This window comes from Solanum verrucosum, unplaced genomic scaffold (assembly GCF_900185275.1).
Source record: "Solanum verrucosum unplaced genomic scaffold, falcon-dt-bn FXZP01000173.1, whole genome shotgun sequence".
Taxonomy (NCBI): domain Eukaryota; kingdom Viridiplantae; phylum Streptophyta; class Magnoliopsida; order Solanales; family Solanaceae; genus Solanum; species Solanum verrucosum.
The window spans coordinates 542679-563953 of record NW_026020260.1 but is presented as its reverse complement, the minus strand read 5'-3'; the positions used below and the strand labels follow the sequence as shown (position 1 = coordinate 563953).

The following is a 21275-nucleotide window of genomic DNA, read 5'->3' as shown; positions in this document are numbered from 1 at the left end:
TAAAAGGAAGTACCTTGTAGCAAAAAACACACTTTACTATTCCTCTGGCCAAAGTCCGATAAGATTACAATACTTAAAAATATTTTACAAGTGGGGAGAGAGAAAGTAGAAAGAAAGAGAGAGGGTTTCTAAAACCTGTTCTCAATTAAAGAAAAACAGACCTATTTATAGAAAAAAAGAAAACATCTTTGTACAGGATACTGGGCCCCTATCTGGGTCCTGGTAACAATGTATTTACTGTTGGTGAACAGTGTTGCTACAGTAGCGCGGGCCCGCTATCGACGCGCATAAGCTTTACACTTTGTCTTTTAATTTTGCCAAAAAATCTTCGGCTTTCTTCAGTTCATCTACTGGACTTTCTTCTTCATATTGTTGGGCTTCGTGCATATCTTCACTTGTTTCACTACGCATTGATGAATCTGATTTAGTGTAATGACTTATATTTAAAAGAATCTTCTTCTTTACTTCTTCTAGATATTTCATAATCATTTCATTTTGTTCTCCTTCATCATGATTAGAAATTTTTCTAGCCATATGTTTTACGGAAATTGAGTCATCAGTCATAATTCCTTTATTAGGAATCGATTTATAATTATGTATGGTTTTCGTAATTAGATCCAACAGTTCTTGTCCGTATATGGACTTTGTTTGAGGATCTTTCTTCATCAATTTGTCACAAAAATTATTATAATAAGTTCTGTATTGGCATGGGATTTGTTCCTCAGTGAAATCTACTTCCGGAACCCATTTATGAATCCATGGAACAGAGAATTCTATAAAAAAATATATCTTTTCAATTTGTTAAAAATAACAAATATGTTCTTGATGATATAACTTGTTGAGATTTGGGGAAACCTTGACCCATTCTTTGTATAACTTGAGAAATGGTTTGGGCAATATTTTTATGGTTGGCCCGTGGTATGACCACCAGTTTAAAAACCAATTTGGTATATGATTCGCAAATATCTTGGCACATACTTTTATAAACCAAGTATGTTTATGCCTCTCATTGTTATAACAGAGAACTTTATTAAATGTCTGAATATAATCCCAATAGGTAAAGCTTACCATGACTTTGTTTAGACTGAATTGTCTTTCAGTCATTGAGGAAATACCCCAATCTTCAATATGAATGACGTGTTTTATAATCATTTTAGAGAAGTTATAAACATTCTCACTGGTATTATATCCTGAAAAATGTTGAAATTCAACACCTGTGCTTATCAACAGAGTCTCATAATATTTTTGAGTTTTGTATGACTCACCCGGGAAATAAAGCTCATTAACTAAATACCTCTGGAATATCTTCCAAGGTTCTTCTCTTCTCTGTATGTCAGAGTTTTCTAAGAGAAATATCATTTCTCTTTTTTCTACCGTTTCATATGTTTTGATATCATCAACTTCTTCTTTGGCGATTGAAGCAAAATAATCACCTTGTTTTTTAGTTAGAAACTCCTGTAGTTTAGCATATAATGGATCACTTTCAGGAATATCTTCCAGTTGTATTGATGATAAAGTTTTTTCTTGTGCTCTAGAGTTTAAGTTATATAAACTCATTCCTCCCTTTTGTATAATTGGAGTACTAGATGATGAAGATCCGTATGATGATCTTGATGAACTTGGGGATGATCTTCCCCTTCCGCGAGTATAGCTGCCTTTTCCTCTAGCCTTGGTTATCCAAGGAGGATCCATCCTGCAAACATAGCATTTAGTTTTAATCATTCAAGAGGTTATATTTTTAATCATTCAAGAGGTTATAAACTTCATCACAATAAAATCTTTCATAAAGCTCTTGTTCAATCATGTAATTATTGACTATATCAATCACCATTCCGTCTATAATTTTCCATAATATAAGTTCCTTTAAATCTCTATTAAGAGGAACTGCCTTCAAAATCGTAACCATATCTTTATCAGAAAAGAAGTCAAGAAAACCCCTCAGAAGAAAGATATTCTCTTGATAAGAAGTCTGGGAGGGAATTATCACTTCCCTTTTTATAATGAATTTCGAAATCAAAAGGAGCTAATTGTGTCTGCCATCTAGCAAAAATTAACTTAGACGCATCATGTTTAAAATCTTTATCAAACATATACTTGACTGACTGAGCATCATTTTTTCCCAAATTTTTTTGATTATATAAATCATCTTGAAATTTTAAAACGCACTTAACGATAGTTAACATTTTAATGAGCTACCGCCGCATATTTTTTCTGAGCATTGCTCCATTTTCCTGAATGAAATCGAATAAGATATTCATTTTTATCATGCAAATTAATTTGTTTCAATATACCTCCATACCCAATATTAGACGCATCCGTCTCTACAATCTTTGGCCAAGCAGGATTAGCAAGGGTTAAACAAGGTAAAGATTTAACTCTTTCTTTAATAGTCTTTACAAGATCTGTGAGACTATTACTCCAAGGCTTTTTATGATCTTTTTTTAGCCTGTCATATAACGGAGCTAAATCTCGAGATAAATTCTTGTAGAATGGGGAAATGTAGTTTAAACTTCCCAGAAACTGCTGCAATTGTGTCTTATCTGTAATAATATCAGGGAATTTCGATGCGAATTCAATAGATCGTTGAATAGGAGTCATTTTTCCTTGACAAATCAAATGACCCAAAAATCTAAATTCTGTTTGAAAAAGACTCATTTTAGGTTTAGATATGACCAAACCATTTTGAATAACTATTTTCTTAAAAATGTCTAAATGCTTAATATGCATTTCGAGAGTCTTTGAGTATACCAAAATATCATTAATATAAACTATGATGAAATCCAAATAGGGATTGAAAATATCATTCATTGTCTTTTGAAATTATGAGGGAGCATTTTTTAACCCAAAAGACATTACATTCCATTCGTACTGTCCAAACGGAACATTAAATGTCGTTTTATATGAATGGTCTCTAAATATTTGGATTTGCCAATATCCAGATTTTTAATCAAATTTTGAAAAGATATTAGCATCATATAATCTGGTTAATAAATCTCTTTTATTAGGAATAGGATATCTAATCCATTTTAGGAATTTATTTAAATATTTATAATTTATAACTAACCTGGGAACACCTTGTTCTTTTTCCGCTGCGTTATTAACATAAAAAGCAGTACACGACCATGGTGATTTGGAAGGCTTTATCAACCCCTTTTGTAATAAATTATCAATTTCCTTTTGGTAGAATTCAACCAATTCGGTATTCATCTGACAAGGACGTGATTTGGTAGGGATGTTTTCCTCAGAGAAATCATCTTCATATGGAAGAGTTACAATATGCTTTTTTCGATTCCAAAAGGCACTAGGATGATCAACACAAATATCAATGGTCATTTTTTCAGAAATGAGTTTAATTTTTTCCTGTACTTTAGCAGATTTTAAAGTTTCGAATATATTCATACTAAATATCTCAAGTTGTAAATAATCAGCATGCTTTTGTTTCATTTCAATTAGAGCATTAATATCTCTAGAAATAGGCTCGGTGATAAAAGTATAACTAATATCTTGATTTTTATAAGTAGCAGAAAATCCTTTAGCATTTATATTAGTAAAAGGATATATTGCATTTATAAAAGGAGTTCCTAGAATAATAGGAGGGTACATTTAACATACCATTTATGAGCTGTAACAATTTGCATCATTCCTAAAAACATATTTTGTATTGGATCAGTATTCAAAGTGTTGGCAAGAATATTTTCTTCAGCAGTAGATTCATCAACCTTATTTTTTCCTTTGCTATTAGCAGACTCAATCTGAGTAAGATGGTGATCATAAATAATATGATTTTGTTTATGAATTTAATTTCTTCCTACAAATGTTCAATTTCTCCTTTTAAATCATCAAAAGAGGTATCACGAATAACCATTGTTTGTTTAGAAGAGAGTCTATCATGAACTTCAGACAAGGAGTAAGGAGCAGAATAATTACAATCATCTTTAACCTTTTTATCACTAGGAATACTAGTTGAAGAACTAGTTTTACTAGCAGCCAATTGAATGATCTTTTCACGAAGAGTATTATCGGTAACTTCTTTTAGAAATTCTATCACATTATCTGCAGTGATAGTGAACATATTCATGTCTTCGAACTGAGATTGCAGCTTGTAAAATTCATCATGTTCGCAGTGACAAATATCACCATGACATTTGCAAGCATTATTCGAATCTTGATGAACCTTAGAAGGCTCAGGTTGCTCATCCTCTGTTGCATAAATTGCTTCAGAATCATCATAATCTGATTTGGAACTAGAAGTATATAGAAAACTATAAATCTTCTCTTGAATATCATCATCAAGTTCTAGAGTCTTAAGCTTTTCCAGCTTACAATTTGGAGCTATATGCCCAAATTTTCCACATTTATAACACTTAATCTTATCAAGATTTCGCCTTGACCTATTCTTGGTAAATCTATGAGATTTACGATGAGTCCTACGCTCATCTCTTTTTTCTCTAGTCCTTCTTCTAGATCTTCCTTTCTTATGATGAGATCTATGAGATTATGATTTGGAAGTTTCTCGGTTGGTGCTTTTTGAAGCATTCGGTAAATCGAATTGAGTACAAAAATCTCCTAATTGAGACTTTTCTCTAAGCTTATCCATCTTAAGCTGTCTTGAGAGTTTTAACTCATTGCACAAATTTATGCCTTCTTGCGTACAAGTCCCAATAAGCTTTCCATAAGTAAAATCACTATCGGGAATAATTCCTTAAGAATTTCTAAGAGTCTTTTTTACTCTTTCTGCAAATAAAGAAGGTAAGCCATCAATAAATTTGGCTTTCCAAAATTCTAAACCATTTTCGGGAAGTTCCATGACCCGATTTAAATAAGTGTCTTTATACCATCTAAACTCACCTAAATGTCTACATCTAAGACCATTTAGAAGAGATCTAATGGTTTCATATTGATTGGTAAATCTACCACTAAAATATTTAAGAATAGTCAAAATAAGTGTATACACAGCGTCTTCTCTATATTGAACAAGGGCAAAGCCTAAATTATCAACTCTTTCATTGACTGCCTTAACATTAATAACTGCTGCTCTCGCATCAGAGGGCATATAATTATCCCACCATTCTCTTAGTTGACCGGTAAATCCTGCAATAATCATCTTGTAAATGGTCTTGTCAGTGTTACTAACACACTTGCAGATAGTAGCATACATAAGCATCCTATGAACCATAATCGTCAACTGCCTATCAGTTAACCAGGGCTTAATAAAAGTATGTATTACCTTTTTGACAGGCCCTTTGCTTGGATAAATTAATTAAACCATGTAGTCTGAGAAATAAGACGATTAATTTCATTTATACTTACCGCGACGACATCATTATCAATAAATTTATGAAAAGCAGTAAAAGTAATACCAGTATTATTTGGTAAAATAAACGGAGTTTGAGGAGGATAAATGGATTGAATAAAATTACCCGATTCATCTTTGTAAGATCGTTCAAGAACGTTGATGAATAAAGGCAAATAAGTGGTTATAAACCAAGGCACAAAAAACTTAATATGATTATGTAATGCACAAGTTTCATAAAACTCTTCAGAAATATTATTTAAATCTTCTTTACTATAAGTGTCAAAAAACCAAGTTTTAAACTGGTTCCATTTTTCATTTAAAAATTCATTTTGATTATATTTTCTTGTCAGTGAACCTAGACTAAAATCAATTTGATGTTCACTCATCATTAAGTATCATTAAGATTAAAATCCATCTCGGATACAGAAGGAATATCCTTATCAGAAATATCAGATGCTTTATCATTCGTTTGAACAATGTTTAACCGAGGATCAATTTTAATTTTTTGTTTTTCTGCAGATATAACTGTTGATAAAGTATATAATGATGCAGCGCGATTTCTTGCTGGACCATAATAAATTTCTATCGGAGAAATATGTTGAATAGCCAGTCTTCTATCAGAAGCAAAAAAATGTCTACTATAAGGAACACTTTTTTCATCAAACTGCATACAAATTTTTCCATCGAAATTTTGACTAATATGAGAATATTCAGAATTAGTGACAGCATCGGTCATTTGCTCAGGGGGTATAACATAATCTAAAATCCAAGTGGTAGGAAAATTAATTTCTTCCCATTTTATAGGTCTTCTAGTAGGGACCTTAGATCTGGCGAAATTAGTTTCTACAAAAACAGTTTGATCAGATGTATCATATAACTTACATCTAGGATTCAAAGTAGCAAGTAATTTATAATAGATTCTATACGATAAGCAAATTAATTCAAATCTAGGTGCATAGTTATAACCATTCGTTTTAACATTCAAGATTAAAGCATCTAATATATTAGAATCAGTCAAAGATAACTGCAAATTGGGCTGAGCATTAAAATAAACCGGACCATAAGCCACCGTAGATTCTATCGAACCCATCAAGGATTGATGAAAATTTAAATTCCTCGCATCTCGAAGACCAGCTAAGAAAGTCTCTAGTAACCCTTTAATAGTTAAAGATTTAAAAGCAATTTGAACCATGCCATATGCAAAAATTTATACTGAGATTTATATAATTCAATATCACGCTTATTTATTAAACGAATTGTTTGTTCGGACGAGTTTAGCGCCAATGATTGTTCAGTTGTTTTAATCAACTGTTTATTAGAAATCTTATCAAACCAACCATAATCATAAATGATTTTTATATTAACTTTCAGAATAGTCCATTTGTTTAACAAATCAAGATTTTGAGGTATATCTACCTCTTCTAGTCGAGTGCTTTTAATATCCTCTTTATCCATAAAAGAGAGAATATATCTATGCCGAAATTATTCACATCAAGTATATATATACCATGAAAGTTCCAAGGCTCTGATACCAACGTTACAGGATCACTGACCTGGAGGTGGTCCGCCTAGTGAGTAATCTTCTAACGTTGGTATCAGAGCCTTGGAACTTTCATGGTATATATATAATTGATGTGAAGAATTTGGGCCTATATGCCAAAGTTATTGGTGAACATATTTGTTCTTTAGATAAAAAATTAGTTAGCCTGTCTAATCTGATTGTTCAAATTGATAGTAAGATAAAATGTGTGAAACAAGTTTCGGAACAGGCTTCTTCGTCAAAACAGCCTGATGTTCATATTCAAAGGCCTCCTGAGATTCAGGATTTTATTCTTATACCTTTGCACGACCTTGAAAATCTTCTTGATAAAAAGTTTTCACAATTTGGTGCAGGTGCGAAACCGATAAGTCTCGTTGAAGATTTTGCAGATGAGATGAAAGCCACTTTTGATTTCAAAACTCAAATAGAAATAGAAGTTAATAAACTTCAGGGGTATCCAAAGAAGAATAGTGGTAATACTGCTAATGCTAGAAAACCTAGCATGCAAACATATTACTATCCTAGGCCTACTCCTAAAGATGTTTTAATAGAGGAAAGAGATTTGAATCAAACTAACACTTCTTATAGTGGATGTGAGATTTATGAATGGAATCTCGATGGGTTAACTGATAGGCAGTTGACGATTATGGTTCATAGGATGCTTATGTATGCTACTATCTGTAAGAGTGTTAGTAACACTGACAAGACCATTTGCAAGATGATTATTGCAGGATTTACCGGTCAACTAAGAGGATGGTGGGATAATTATATGCCCTTTGATGCGAGAGCAATAGTTATTAATGCTAAGGCAGTCAATGAAGGAGTTGATAATTTAGGCTTTGCCCTTGTTCAAAATAGATAAGACGCTGCGTATACACTTATTTTGACTATTCTTGAACATTTTAGTGGTAGATTTACCAATCAATATGAAACCATTAGATCTCTTCTAAATGGTCTTAGATGTAGACATATAGGTGAGTTTAGATAGTATAAAGACACTTATTTAAGTCGGGTCATGGAACTTCCCGAAAATGGTTTAGAATTCTAGAAAGCCAAATTTATTGATGGCTTACCTTCTTTATTTGCAGAAAGAGTAAAAAGACTATTAGAAATTCTCAAGGAATTATTCCCTATAGTGATTTTACTTATGGAAAGCTTATTGGGGCTTGTACGCAAGAAGGCATAAATTTGTGCAATGAGTTAAAACTCTCAAGACAGCTTAAGATGGATAAGCTTAGAGAAAAGTCTCAATTAGGAAATTTTTGTAATCAATTCGATTTACCGGATGCTTCAAAAAGCACCAACCGAGAAACTTCTAAATCAGAATCTCATAGATCTCATCATAAGAAAAGAAGATCTAGAAGAAGGACTAGAGAAGAAAGAGATGAGCGTAAGACTCATCGTAAATATCATAGATTTACTAAGAATAGGTCAAGGCGAAATCTTGATAAGATTAAATGTTATAAATGTGGAAAATTTGGGCATATAGCTCCAAATTGTAAACTGAAAAAGATTAAGACTCTAGAACTTGATGTTGATATTCAAGAGAAGATTTATAGTTTTCTATATACTTCTGATTCCGAATCAGATTACGATGATTCTGAAGCAAGTTATGCAACAGAGGATGAGCAACCTGAGCCTTCTAAGGTTCATCAAGATTCGAATGATGCTCGCAAATGTCATGGTGATATTTTTCACTGCGAACATGATGAATTTTACAAGCTGCAATCTCAGTTTGAAGACATGAATATGTTCACTATCACTGCATACAATGTGATAGAACTTCTAAAAGAAGTTACCGATAATACTCTTCGTGAAAAGATCATTCAATTGGCTGCTAGTAAATCTAGCTCTTCAACTAGTATTCCTAGTGATAAAAAGGTTAAAGATGAATTTAATTATTCTGCTCCTTACTCCTTGTCTGAAGTTCATAATAGACTCTCTTCTAAACAAACCATGGTTATTCGTAAACCTCTTTTGATGATTTAAAAGGAGAAATTGAACATTTGAAAGAAGAAATTAAATTTCATAAACAAAATCATATTATTTATGATCACCGTCTTACTCATATTGAGTCTGATAATAGCAAAGGAAAAAATAAGGTTGATGAATCTACTGCTGAAGAAAATATTCTTGCCAACACTTTGAATATTGATCCAAAACAAAATATGTTTTTAGGAATGATGCAAATTGTTACAGGTCGTAAATGGTATATTAAATGTACTATATTAATTGATAATACTTTTTCTATAAGTAACATTGCTATTATTGATAGTGGCGCTGATGTGAGTTGCATCAAGAAGGTCTTGTACCTACTAAATATTTTGAAAAAACAACTCATATGGTTAAATCTGCATCTGGTAATGCTTTAGATATAAAGTATAAATTATCTAATACTCGTATTTGCCAGAATTAAATTTGTATTCCACACTTCTTTTTCTTAGTAAATAATCAGTTATACCCTCCTATTATTCTAGGAACTCCTTTTATAAATGCAATTTATCCTCGTACTAATTTAAATGCTAAAGGATTTTCTGCTACTTATGAAAATCAAGATATTAGTTATACTTTTATCACCGAGCCTATTTCTAGAGATATTAATGCTCTAATTGAAATGAAACAGAAGTATGTTGATTATTTACAACTTGAGATGTTTAGTATGAATATATTCGATACTTTAAAATCTGCTAAAGTACATGTCACGACCCAAGCCTAGGGCCTAGACGTGACATGGCGAATGAGGAACTCGAAGGAACCCCAAACAAGCCTCTCAAACTTGTCATCACACTTCATCGGTCGCGGAAGTACATTCAACATTAATTAATGGGAAATAGGGACTAAGGGCAAACCATTTCAAAATGACATCATAGAACAAGAGTCAAGCTCATTTACAAAATACTTGTCCAACGCACACCTCTACATACATAGATAAGACGGGGCAATGACATACTACCGGCTCCCCTCATAGTCAAAATACAATTGCAAGCTAAAGTCTCAAAACATAGGAGTAGGAAACATAACATAGCCCTCGAATCATTGAGGACTCACCAACAACTCGGATAAGCACCGTACTAGCCACGTGAATGGAGAGAAGGATCAAGAGTAGCTCCGGTCCCTACATGGTGACATCATGTAGGCAAAATATGCGTTAGTACTTGGAATGTACTAAGTATGCGGGGTGCAACACAACAATAGACAAGGACACAATCGAAATACAAGAAATAGTTTCATAGGCATTATGAATAACAATATGAGGATGCATGATCAAAGTGAAGTAAAAACATGTTTAAGTAAATCTATACTAATAGTAGATATCATATGTGTATGCATGATCCAACCAATCTATAACCCCAACTTAGGATGGGGGATGCCGTTTACACCCGGACACCCTGGTGGCAAGGTATAAACCCCTCACATGGTTGATGTTGGTCACACCCCAAGCATCCTAGGTGGTGAGATATAAACCTCTCACATGGTTGATGTTGGTCACACCCCAAGCATCCTAGGTGGTGAGATATAAACCTCTCACATGGTTGATGTTGGTCACACCCCAAGCATCCTAGGTGGTGAGATATAAACCTCTCACATGGTTGTCCGGTTCTTTTCCCCCGGACCGGGTATGGTCATGCAACACTTTATATAGGAAATTCCCATTAGGCTCTAATGCAATCTCACGTATGGAATGAACATATACACAAGCTTAGTTTGTCATCAACACATCTCTAGATTTCCATACATCTCATAACTCAAGCTTTAAAACATCGATTCATCAATTCTCCATAGTTGGACATTTTGTCAAACACCTTGAAGGCATGTAATGGAATCAAACATCATGGAAAATAGGGTAGTAATTATGCAGCCAAACCAGTGAACAACCTACAACAACACCTTTTTAACACCCACAATACCACATGAAAATCTCCACATCCATTCCAAATTTAGGTTCAAGTTCTAGAGTCACAACATGCTCAAAACAATCACTTTTCATGTTTAAAATTCAATGTGCAGGAAATTATTACAAAGAACAAGACTAATTTATGAATCTTAACTTAAACTATGAATTAGTGAGTAGAATAGAGTCTAGGCACTATGGGTGGAAGGACCCATGAGTTCAACACCACATACCTTGAGTTTTTATGAAGGTCTTGAGAGTGTCTTCAATGGAAGTTTGGAACTTGGAGCAAGAGTCTCTTCAATCTTGAGGAAGGTTTTGGATTAGGGTTCTTGAGAGAACTTGAGAGAAAATGTGTCTAAGTATGGGAGAGGTGTTTTGGGAAATGTTTTAAAGATGGGAATTGAACTAATGGTATATAGGAAATAACATATGTCCTTTGGAAAAAACGGTCCAACACTTAGAAAAAAAAATGAGACGGGTGAACAGTAAAAACGCTCACTGGAAATTGTCTTTCCTGCCGGACAGATTTTACGAAAATGGGCATAACTTCTTCGTCCGAACTCCGAATGAGGTGAAACGAAGTGCGTTAGGTATCTAACTCAAAGGGCTTTCCATGGATATGTTATTGGCCACCCAATAATTTGTGCACTAGGAGATATGACCCTCCAAAGTAGACCCTCGAAAAAGGCTTCACTTGGAAATTTCGAATTTTGATAGGTTGCTCTAAAATTTGGGTTAGACCCATTTCCCACTCAATTTGACCCCCTAAACAAGAATATGAAGTCGGATTTTCGAAAAACGAAACGATTTTTTTTTATAGCTAAACAAGTTTTCGGTAACTTCCGAAGCACATTTTAAAGAACTTTTTGGGTCATTTCAGTACAGGAAAAGATTAAACTCATTTCTGAAAAAATGACCATTGATATTTGTGCTGATCATCCTAGTGCCTTTCGGAATCGGAAAAAACATATTGTAACTCTTCCATATGAAGATGATTTCTCTGAGGAAAACATCCCTACCAAATCACGTCCTTGTCAGATTAATACCGAATTGGTTGAATTCTGCAAAACAGAAATTGATAATTTATTACAAAAGGGGTTGATAAAGCCTTCCGAATCACCATGGTCGTGTACTGCTTTTTATGTTAATAATTCAGTAGAAAAAGAACGAGGTGTTCCCAGGTTAGTTATAAATTATAAACATTTAAATAAATTCCTAAAATGGATTAGATATCCTATTCCTAATAAAAGAGATTTATTAACCAGATTATATGATGCTAATATCTTTTCAAAATTTGATTTAAAATCTGGATATTGGCAAATCCAAATATGTAGAGACCATCCATATAGAACGGCATTTAATGTTCCGTTTGGACAGTACGAATGGAATGTAATGCCTTTTGGGTTAAAAAATGCTCCCTCAGAATTTCAAAAGATAATGAATGATATTTTCAATCCCTATTTGGATTTCATCATAGTTTATATTGATGATATTTTTGTATATTCAAAGACTCTCGAAATGCATATTAAGCATTTAGACATTTTTAAGAAAATAGTTATTCAAAATGGTTTGGTCATATCTAAACCTAAAATGAGTCTTTTTCAAACAGAAGTTAGATTTTTGGGTCATTTGATTTGTCAAGGAAAAATGACTCCTATTTAGCGATCTATTGAATTCGCATCAAAATTCCCTGATATTATTACAGATAAGACGCAATTGCAGTGGTTTCTGGGAAGTTTAAACTACATTTCCCCATTCTACAAGAATTTATTTCGAGATTTAGCTCCGTTATATGACAGGCTAAAAAAAGATCATAAAAAGCCTTGGACTAATAGTCTCACAGATCTTGTAAAGACTATTAAAGAAAGAGTTAAATCTTTACCTTGTTTAACCCTTGCTAATCCTGCTTGGCCAAAGATTGTAGAGATCTAATATTGGGTATGGAGGTATATTGAAACAAATTAATTCGCATGATAAAAATGAATATCTTATTCGATTTCATTAAGGAAAATGGAGCGATGCTCAGAAAAAATATGCGACGGTAGCTAATGAAATGTTAACTATCGTTAAGTGCGTTTTAAAATTTCAAGATGATTTATATATTACAATTTTTTTGATAAAAACTGATGCTCAGTCAGTCAAGTATATGTTTGATAAAGAATTTAAACTTGATGCGTCTAAGTTAATTTTTGTTAGATGGCAGGCATAATTACCTCCTTTTGATTTTGAAATTCATTATAAAAAGGAAAGTGATAATTCCCTCCCAAATTTCTTATTAAGAGAATATGTTTCTTCTGATGGGTTTTCTTGACTTCTTTCTTGATAAAGATTTGGTTACGATTTTGAAGGAAGTTCCTCTTAATAGAGATTTAAAGGAACTTATATTATGGAAAATTATAGACAGAATGGTGATTGATATAGTCAATAATTACATGATTAAACAAGAGCTTTATGAAAGATTTTATTGTGATGAAGTTTATAACCTCTTGAATGATTAAAAATATAACCTCTTGAATGATTAAAACTAAATGCTATGTTTGCAGGATGGATCCTCCTTGGATAATCAAGGCAAGAGGAAAAGGCAGTTATACTCGCGGAAGGGGAAATCATCCCCAAGTTCATCAAGATCATCATACGGATCTTCATCATCTAGTACTCCAATTATACAAAAAGGAGGAATGAGTTTATATAACTTAAACTCTAGAGCACAAGAAAAAGCTTAATCATCAATACATCTGGAAGATATTCCAGAAAGTGATCCATTATATGCTAAACTAAAGGAGTTTCTAACTAAAAAACAATGTGATTCTTTTGCTTCAATCGCCAAAGAAGAAGTTGATGATATCAAAACATATGAAAAGGTAGAAAAAAGAGAAATGATATTTCTCTTAGAAAACTCTGACATACAGAGAAGAGAAGAATCTTGGAAGATATTCCAGAAGTATTTAGTTAATGGGCTTTATTTCCCGGGTGAGTCATACAAAACTCAGAAATATTATGAGACTCTGCTGATAAGCACAGGTGTTGAATTTCAACATTTTTCACGATATAATACAAGTGAGAATGTTTATAACTTCTCTAAAATGATTATAAAACACATCATTCATATTGAAGATTGGGGTATTTCCTCAATGACTGAAAGACAATTCAGTCTAAACAAAGTCATGGTAAGCTTTACCTATTGGGATTATATTCAGGCATTTAATAAAGTTCTCTGTTATAACAATGAGAGGCATAAATATACTTGGTTTATAAAAGTATGTGCCAAGATATTTGCGAATCCTATACCAAATTGGTTTTTAAACTAGTGGTCATACCACTGGCCAACAATAAAAATATTGCCCGAACCATTTCTGAAGTTATACAAAGAATGGGTCAAGGTTTCTCCAGATCTCAACAAGTTATTTCATCAAGAACATATTTGTTATTTTCAACAAATTGAACAGATATATTTTGTTATAGAATTCTCTGTTCCATGGATTCATAAATAGGTTCCGGAAGTAGATTTCACTGAGGAACAAATCCCTTGCCTATACAGAACTTATTATAATAATTTTTGGGACAAAGTGATGAAGAAAGATCCTCAAACAAAGTTCATATACGGACAAGAACTGCTGAATCTAATTACGAAAACTATACACGATTATAAATCGATTCCTAATAAAGGAATTATGACTGATGACTCAACCTCCGTAAAATATATGACTAGAAAAATTTCTAATCATGATTGGAGAACAAAATGAAATGATTATGAAATATCTAGAAGCAGTAAAGAAGAAGATTCTTCTAAATATAAGTCATTACGCAAAATCAGATTCATCAATGCATAGTGAAACAAGTGAAGATATGCACGAAGCCCAACAATATGAAGAAGAAAGTCCAGTCGATGCACTGAAGAAAGCCGAAGATTTTTTGGCAAAATTAAAAGACAAAGTGTAAAGCTTATGCGCGTCGGTAGCGGGTCCGCACTATTGTAGCAACACTGTTCACCAACAGTAAATACACTGTCACCAGGTTCCAGATAGGGCCCAGTATCCTGTACAAAGATGTTTTCTTTTTTTCTATAAATAGGTCTGTTTTTCTTTAATTGAGACCAGGTTTTAAAAACCCTCTCTCCTTCTTTCTACTTTCTCTCTCCTCACTTGTAAAATATTTTCAAGTATTGTAAGCTTACCGGACTTTGGCCGGAGGAATAGTAAAGTGTGCTATTTGCTAAAGGTACTTCCTTTTATTTTTCAGTTTTTATCTCTGAGTTAAACCGTGACTATGTCTGGCTAAGAAATTATATCTATACCGGATAATTAACTTCTCATTTATATAGACCATGAAAGGATCTAAGCTTTATTTAAATATAGAAGAATTTTAGTATGGCTTCTCGACTTGGTTCTGAGATTGAGGTACAGTCAGATCTAGTACTACTTTTATTGGCTTTGTCCTTATGACTCTGTCTGATGAGCCGCGGTTTTTAGCCCAAAATTGAGTTTGATAAGTAGGGCGCCTCATACCCGGTTAGAACTATCAGACACATGGGCTTAATAAAAGTATGTATTAGCTTCTTGACAGGCCCTTTGCTTGGGTAAAATAATTAAACCATGCAGTCTGAGAAACTATGTTAACATTCTTATGTATTTCGATTCTTATGTAGTTGGATTACCTCTAAGAACATTGACTTGCTTGATCTATGACTGGGCGGACCACCGCCAGGTCTATGATCCTGTAACGTTGTTATCAGAGCCTTGGAACTTTCATGGTATATATATAATTGATGAGAAGAATTTCGGCATAGATATGTTCTCTCTTTTATGGATCAAGAGGATATTAAAAGCACTCGACTAGAAGAGGTAGATATACCTCAAAATCTTGATTTGTTAAACAAATGGACTATTCCGAAAGTTAATATAAAAACCATTTATGATTATGGTTGGTTTGATAAGATTTCTAATAGACAGTTGATTAAAACAACTGAACAATCCTTGGCGCTAAACTCGTCCGAACAAACTATTCGTTTATTAAATAAGCGTGATATTGAATTATATAAATCTCAGTATAAATTTTTGCATATTGGCATGGTTCAAATTGCTTTTAAACCTTTAACTCTTAAAGGGTTACCAGAGACTTTCTTAGCTGCTCTTCGAAATACGAGGAATTTAAATTTTTGTCAATCCTTGATGGGTTCGATAGAATCTACGGTGGATTATGGTCGAGTTTATTTTAATGCTCAGCCCAATTTGCAGTTATCTTTGACTGATTTTAATATATTAGATGCTTTAACCTTGAATGTTAAAACACATGGTTATAACTATGCACCTGGATCTGAATTAATTTGCTTATCTTATAGAATCTATTATAAATTACTCGGTACTTTGAATCCTAGATGTAAGTTATATGATACATCTGATCAAACTATTTTAGTAGAAACTAATTTCGCCAGATCTAAGGTCACTATTAGAAGACCTATAAAATGGGAAGAAATTAATTTTCCTACCACTTGGATTTTAGATTCTGTTATACCCCCTGAGCAAATGACCGATGTTTTCACTAATTCTGAATATTCTCATATTAGTCAAAATTTCGATGGAAAAATTTGTATGCAGTTTGATGAAAAATATGTTCCTTATAGTAGAAATTCTTTTGCTTTTAATAGAAGATTGACTATTCAACATATTTCTCCGATAGAACCTTGTTATGGTCCATCAAGAAATCGCGCTGCATCATTACATACTTTATCTATAGTTATATCTGCAGAAAAACAAAAAATTAAAATTGATCCTCGGTTGAACATTGTTCAAACAAATGATAAAGCATCTGATATTTCTGATAAGGATATTCCTTCTGTATCCGAGATGGATTTTAATCTTAATGATACTTAATGATGAGTGAACATCAAATTGATTTTAGTCCAAGTTCACTGGCAAGAAAATATATTCAAAACGAATTTTTAAATAAAAAATGGAACCGGTTTAAAACCTGTTTTTTTTGACACTTATAGTAAAGAAGATTTATATAATATTTCTCAAGAGTTGTATGAAACTTGTTCTTTACATAATTATATTATGTTTTTTCTGCCTTGATTTATAACCACTTATTTGCCTTTATTCATCAATGTTCTTGAACGATCTTACAAAGATGAATCGGGTAATATTATTCAATCTATTTATTCTCCTCAAGCTCCGTTTATTTTACCAAATAATACTGGTATTACTTTTACTGCTTTTTATAAATTTATTGATAATGATGTTGGCGCGGTAAGTATAAATTAAATTAATCATCTTATTTCTCAAAATAATTATTTGGGCTTATTTGTCAAAGTTATTGGTGAACATATTTGTTCTTTAGATAAAAAATTAGATAGTCTGTCTAATCTGATTGTTCAAATTGATAGTAAGCTAAAATCTGTGAAACAAGTTTCGGAACAGGCTTCTTCGTCAGAACAGCCTGATGTTCATATTCAAAGGCCCCCTGAGATTCAGGATTTTATTCTTAGACCTTTGCACGACCTTGAAAATCTTCTTGATAAAAAGTTTTCTCAATTTGGTGCAAGTGTGAAACCGATAAGTCTTGCTGAAGATTTTGCAGATGAGTTGAAAGCCACTTTTGATTTCAAAACTCAAATGGAAATGGAAGTTAATAAACTTCATGGGTATCCAAAGAAGAATAGTGGTAATACTGCTTATGCTAGAAAACCTAGCATGCAAACATATTACTATCCTAGGCCTACTCCTCAAGATGTTTTAATAGAGGAAAGAGATTGAAATCAAACTAACACTTCTTATAGTGTAAGTGAGATTTATGAATGGAAATAATAATAATAATAATAATAGTAATAATAATAATAATAATTGTAATAATCATAGTAATAATAATAGTAATAACAATAATAATAATAATAATAATAATAATAATAATAGTAATAATAATAATAATAATAATAACAATAATAATAGTAATAATAATAATAATAATAGTAATAATAATACCAATAATAATACTAGTAATAATAATAATAGTAATAATAGTAATAATAGTAATAATAATCAAACTAACACTTCTTATAGTGGAAGTGAGATTTATGAATGGAAATAATAATAATAATAGTAATAATAATAATAATAATAGTAATAATAATAGTAATAATAATAGTAATAATAATAATAATAATAATAATAATAATAATAGTAATAATAATAATAATAATAATAGTAATAATAGTAATAATAATAATAATAATAATAATAATAATAATAATAATAATAATAATAATAGTAATAATAGTAATAATAGTGATAGTGATACTGATGATGATGATGATGATGATGATGATTCTGAATTAATCTGCTTGTCTTATATAATCTATTTTAAATTACTTGCTAATTTGAATCCTAGATGTAAGTTATATGATACATCTGATCAAACTATTTTGGTAGAAACTAATTTCGACAGATCTAAGGTCACTACTAGAAGACCTATAAAATGGGAAGAAATTAATTTTCCTACTACTTGGATTCTAGATTCTGTTATACCCCTGAACAACTGACAGATGCTGCCACCAATTCTGAATATTCTCATATTAGTCAAAATTCCGATGTAAAAATTTGTATGCAGTTTGATGAAAAAAATATTCCTTATAGTAGACATTCTTTTGCTTCTGATAGAAGACTGAGTATTCAACATATTTCTCCGATAGAACCTTGTTATGGCCCAGCTAGAAATCGAGCTGCTTCATTGCATACTTTATCAACAGTTATTTCTGCAAAAAAACAAAAAAATAAAATTGATCCTCGGTTAAACATTGTTCAAACAAATGATAAATCATCTGATGTTTCCGATAAGGATATTCCTTCTGTATCCGAGATGGATTTTAATCTTAATGATACTTAATGATGAGAGAACATCAAATTGATTTTAGTCTAGGTTCACTGGCAAGAAAATATATTCAAAATTAATTTTAAATGAAAAATGGAACCGATTTAAAACTCGGTTGTTTGACACTTACAATAGAGAAGATTTACATAATATTTCTCAAGAATTTTATGAAACTTGTGGATTACATAATCATATTATGTTCTTTGTGCCTTGGTTTATAACCACTTATTTACCTTTATTCATTAACGTTCTTGAACGATCTTGCAAAGATAAATCAGGTAAAATTATTCAATCCATTTATCCTCCTCAAGCTCCGTTTATTTTACCAAATAATACTGGTATTACTTTTACTGCTTTTCATAAATTTATTAATAATGAGGTGGCCGCAGTAAGTATTAATGAAATTAATCGTCTTATTTCTCAAAATTATTTGGGTTTGTATGTTAAAGTCATTGGTGAACATATTTGTTCTCTAGATAAGAAGTTAGATAATCTAACTAATTTGATTATTCAAATTGATGACAAGTTAAAATCAGCGAAACAAGTCTCTGAACAAGTTTCTACGTCCAAACAGCCTGATGTCCCTATTCAAAGACCTTCTGAGATTCAAGATTTTATTCTTAGACCTCTTCATGATCTTGAAAGCCTTTTAGATAAAAAGTTTTCAGAATTTGGTGCAAGTGCGAAACCGATTAGCCTCGCTGAAGATTTTGCAGATGAAATGGAAGCCACTTTCGATTTCAAGACACAAGTGGAAATGGAAGTTAATAAACTTCATGGTTATCCAAAGAAGAATAGTGGTAATACGTATGCTAGAAAACCTAGTATGCAAACTTACTATTATCCCAGACCAATTCCTCAAGATGTTTTAATAGAGGAAAGAGATTGGAATCAAACTAACACCTCTTATAGTGGAAGCGAGATTTATGAATGGAATCTCGATGGTCTGACTGATAGACATTTAACTATTTTAGTTCATAGGATGCTTATGTATGCTACCATCTGCAAGAGCGTTAATAACACTGACATGATTATTTGCAAAATGATTATTGCAGGTTTTACGGGTCAATTAAGAGGTTGGTGGGATAATTATATGACCCTTGATGCAAAGGCAGCAGTCATAATCGCTAAGGCTACGGCCGAAGGAAATGTTAACCTAGGTTTTGCTTAAGTTAAAAATAGAGAATACGCTATTTATATTTTAGTCTTGACAATCCTAGAACATTTTAGTGGTAGATTTACCAATCAATATGAAACCATTAGATCTTTACTAAATGGTCTTAGATGTAGACATTTAGGTGAGTTTATATGGTATAAAGACACTTATTTAAGTTGGGTAATGGAACTTCCTGAAAATGGCTTAAAATTCTGGAAAGCCAAATTTATTGATGGTTTACCTTCTTTATTTGCAGAAAGAGTGAAAAAGACTCTTAGAGATCCGCAAGGAATTATTCCCTATAGTAATTTTACCTATGGAAAGCTTATTGGGGCTTGTACGCAAGAAGACATAAATTTGTGCAATGAGTTAAAACTCTCAAGACAGCTAAAGATGGATAAGCTTAGAGAAAAGTCTCAATTAGGAGATTTTTGTACTCAGTTCGGTTTACCAGATGCTTCTAAAGGTACCAATCGAGAAACTTCTAAATCAGAATCTCATAGATCTCATCATAAGAAAAGAAGATCTAGGAGAAGGACTAGAGAAGAAAGAGATTAGCGTAGGGCTCATTGTAAATCTCATAGATTTACCAAGAATAGATCAAGGTGAGATCTTGATAAGATTAAGTGTTATAAATGTGGAAAATTTGGGTATATAGCTCCAAATTGTAAGCTAGAAAAGCTTAAGACTCTAGAACTTGATGAAGATATTCAAGAGAAGATTTATAGTTTTCTATATACTTCTGGTTCAGAATCAGATTATGATGATTCTGAAGCAAGTTATGCAACAGAGGATGAGTAACCTGAGTCTTCTAAGGTTCATCAAGATTCGAATGATGCTTGCAAATGTCAGGGTAATGTTTGTCACTGCGAACATTTAGATTTCATTCAGGAAAATAGAGCATTGCTCAGAAAAAATATGCGACGGTAGCTCATGAAATGTTAATTATCGTTAAGTGCGTTTTAAAATTTAAAGATGATTTATATAATCAAAATTTTTTGATAAAAACTGATGCTCAGTCAGTCAAGTATATGTTTGATAAAGATTTTAAACATGATGCGTCTAAGTTAATTTTTGCTAGGTGGCAGGCACAATTAACCCCTTTTGATTTCGAAATTCATTATAAAAAGGGAAGTGATAATTCCCTCCCAGACTTCTTATCAAGAGAATAGCTTTCTTCTGATGGGTTTTCTTGATTTCTTTCCTGATAAAGATTTGGTTACGATTTGAAGGCAGTTCCTCTTAATAGAGATTTAAAGGAACTTATATTATGGAAAATTATATACGGAATGGTAATTGATATCGTCAATAATTACATGATTGAACAAGAGCTTTATGAAAGATTTTATTGTGATGAAGTTTATAACCTCTTTGACTGATTAAAAATATAGCCTCTTGAATGATTAAAACTAAATGCTATGTTTGCAGGATGGATCCTCCTTGGATAATCAAGGCTAGAGGAAAAGACAGTTATACTCACGGAAGGGGAAGATCATCCCCAAGTTCATCAAGATCATCATACGGA

General features: G+C 32.2%; 1 protein-coding gene across 1 annotated transcript; it reads left to right on the top strand.

Annotated features, from left to right (window-relative positions):
* Positions 1–11643: 11643 nt before the first annotated feature.
* On the top strand, positions 11644–21275 carry LOC125833493 (uncharacterized; the record flags this gene model as incomplete). The annotated part of the gene is made up of 2 exons (XM_049512653.1): positions 11644–11912; positions 21179–21275. Coding segments are annotated over exons 1-2 (366 nt in total), but the record flags the coding sequence as incomplete, so codon positions are not given.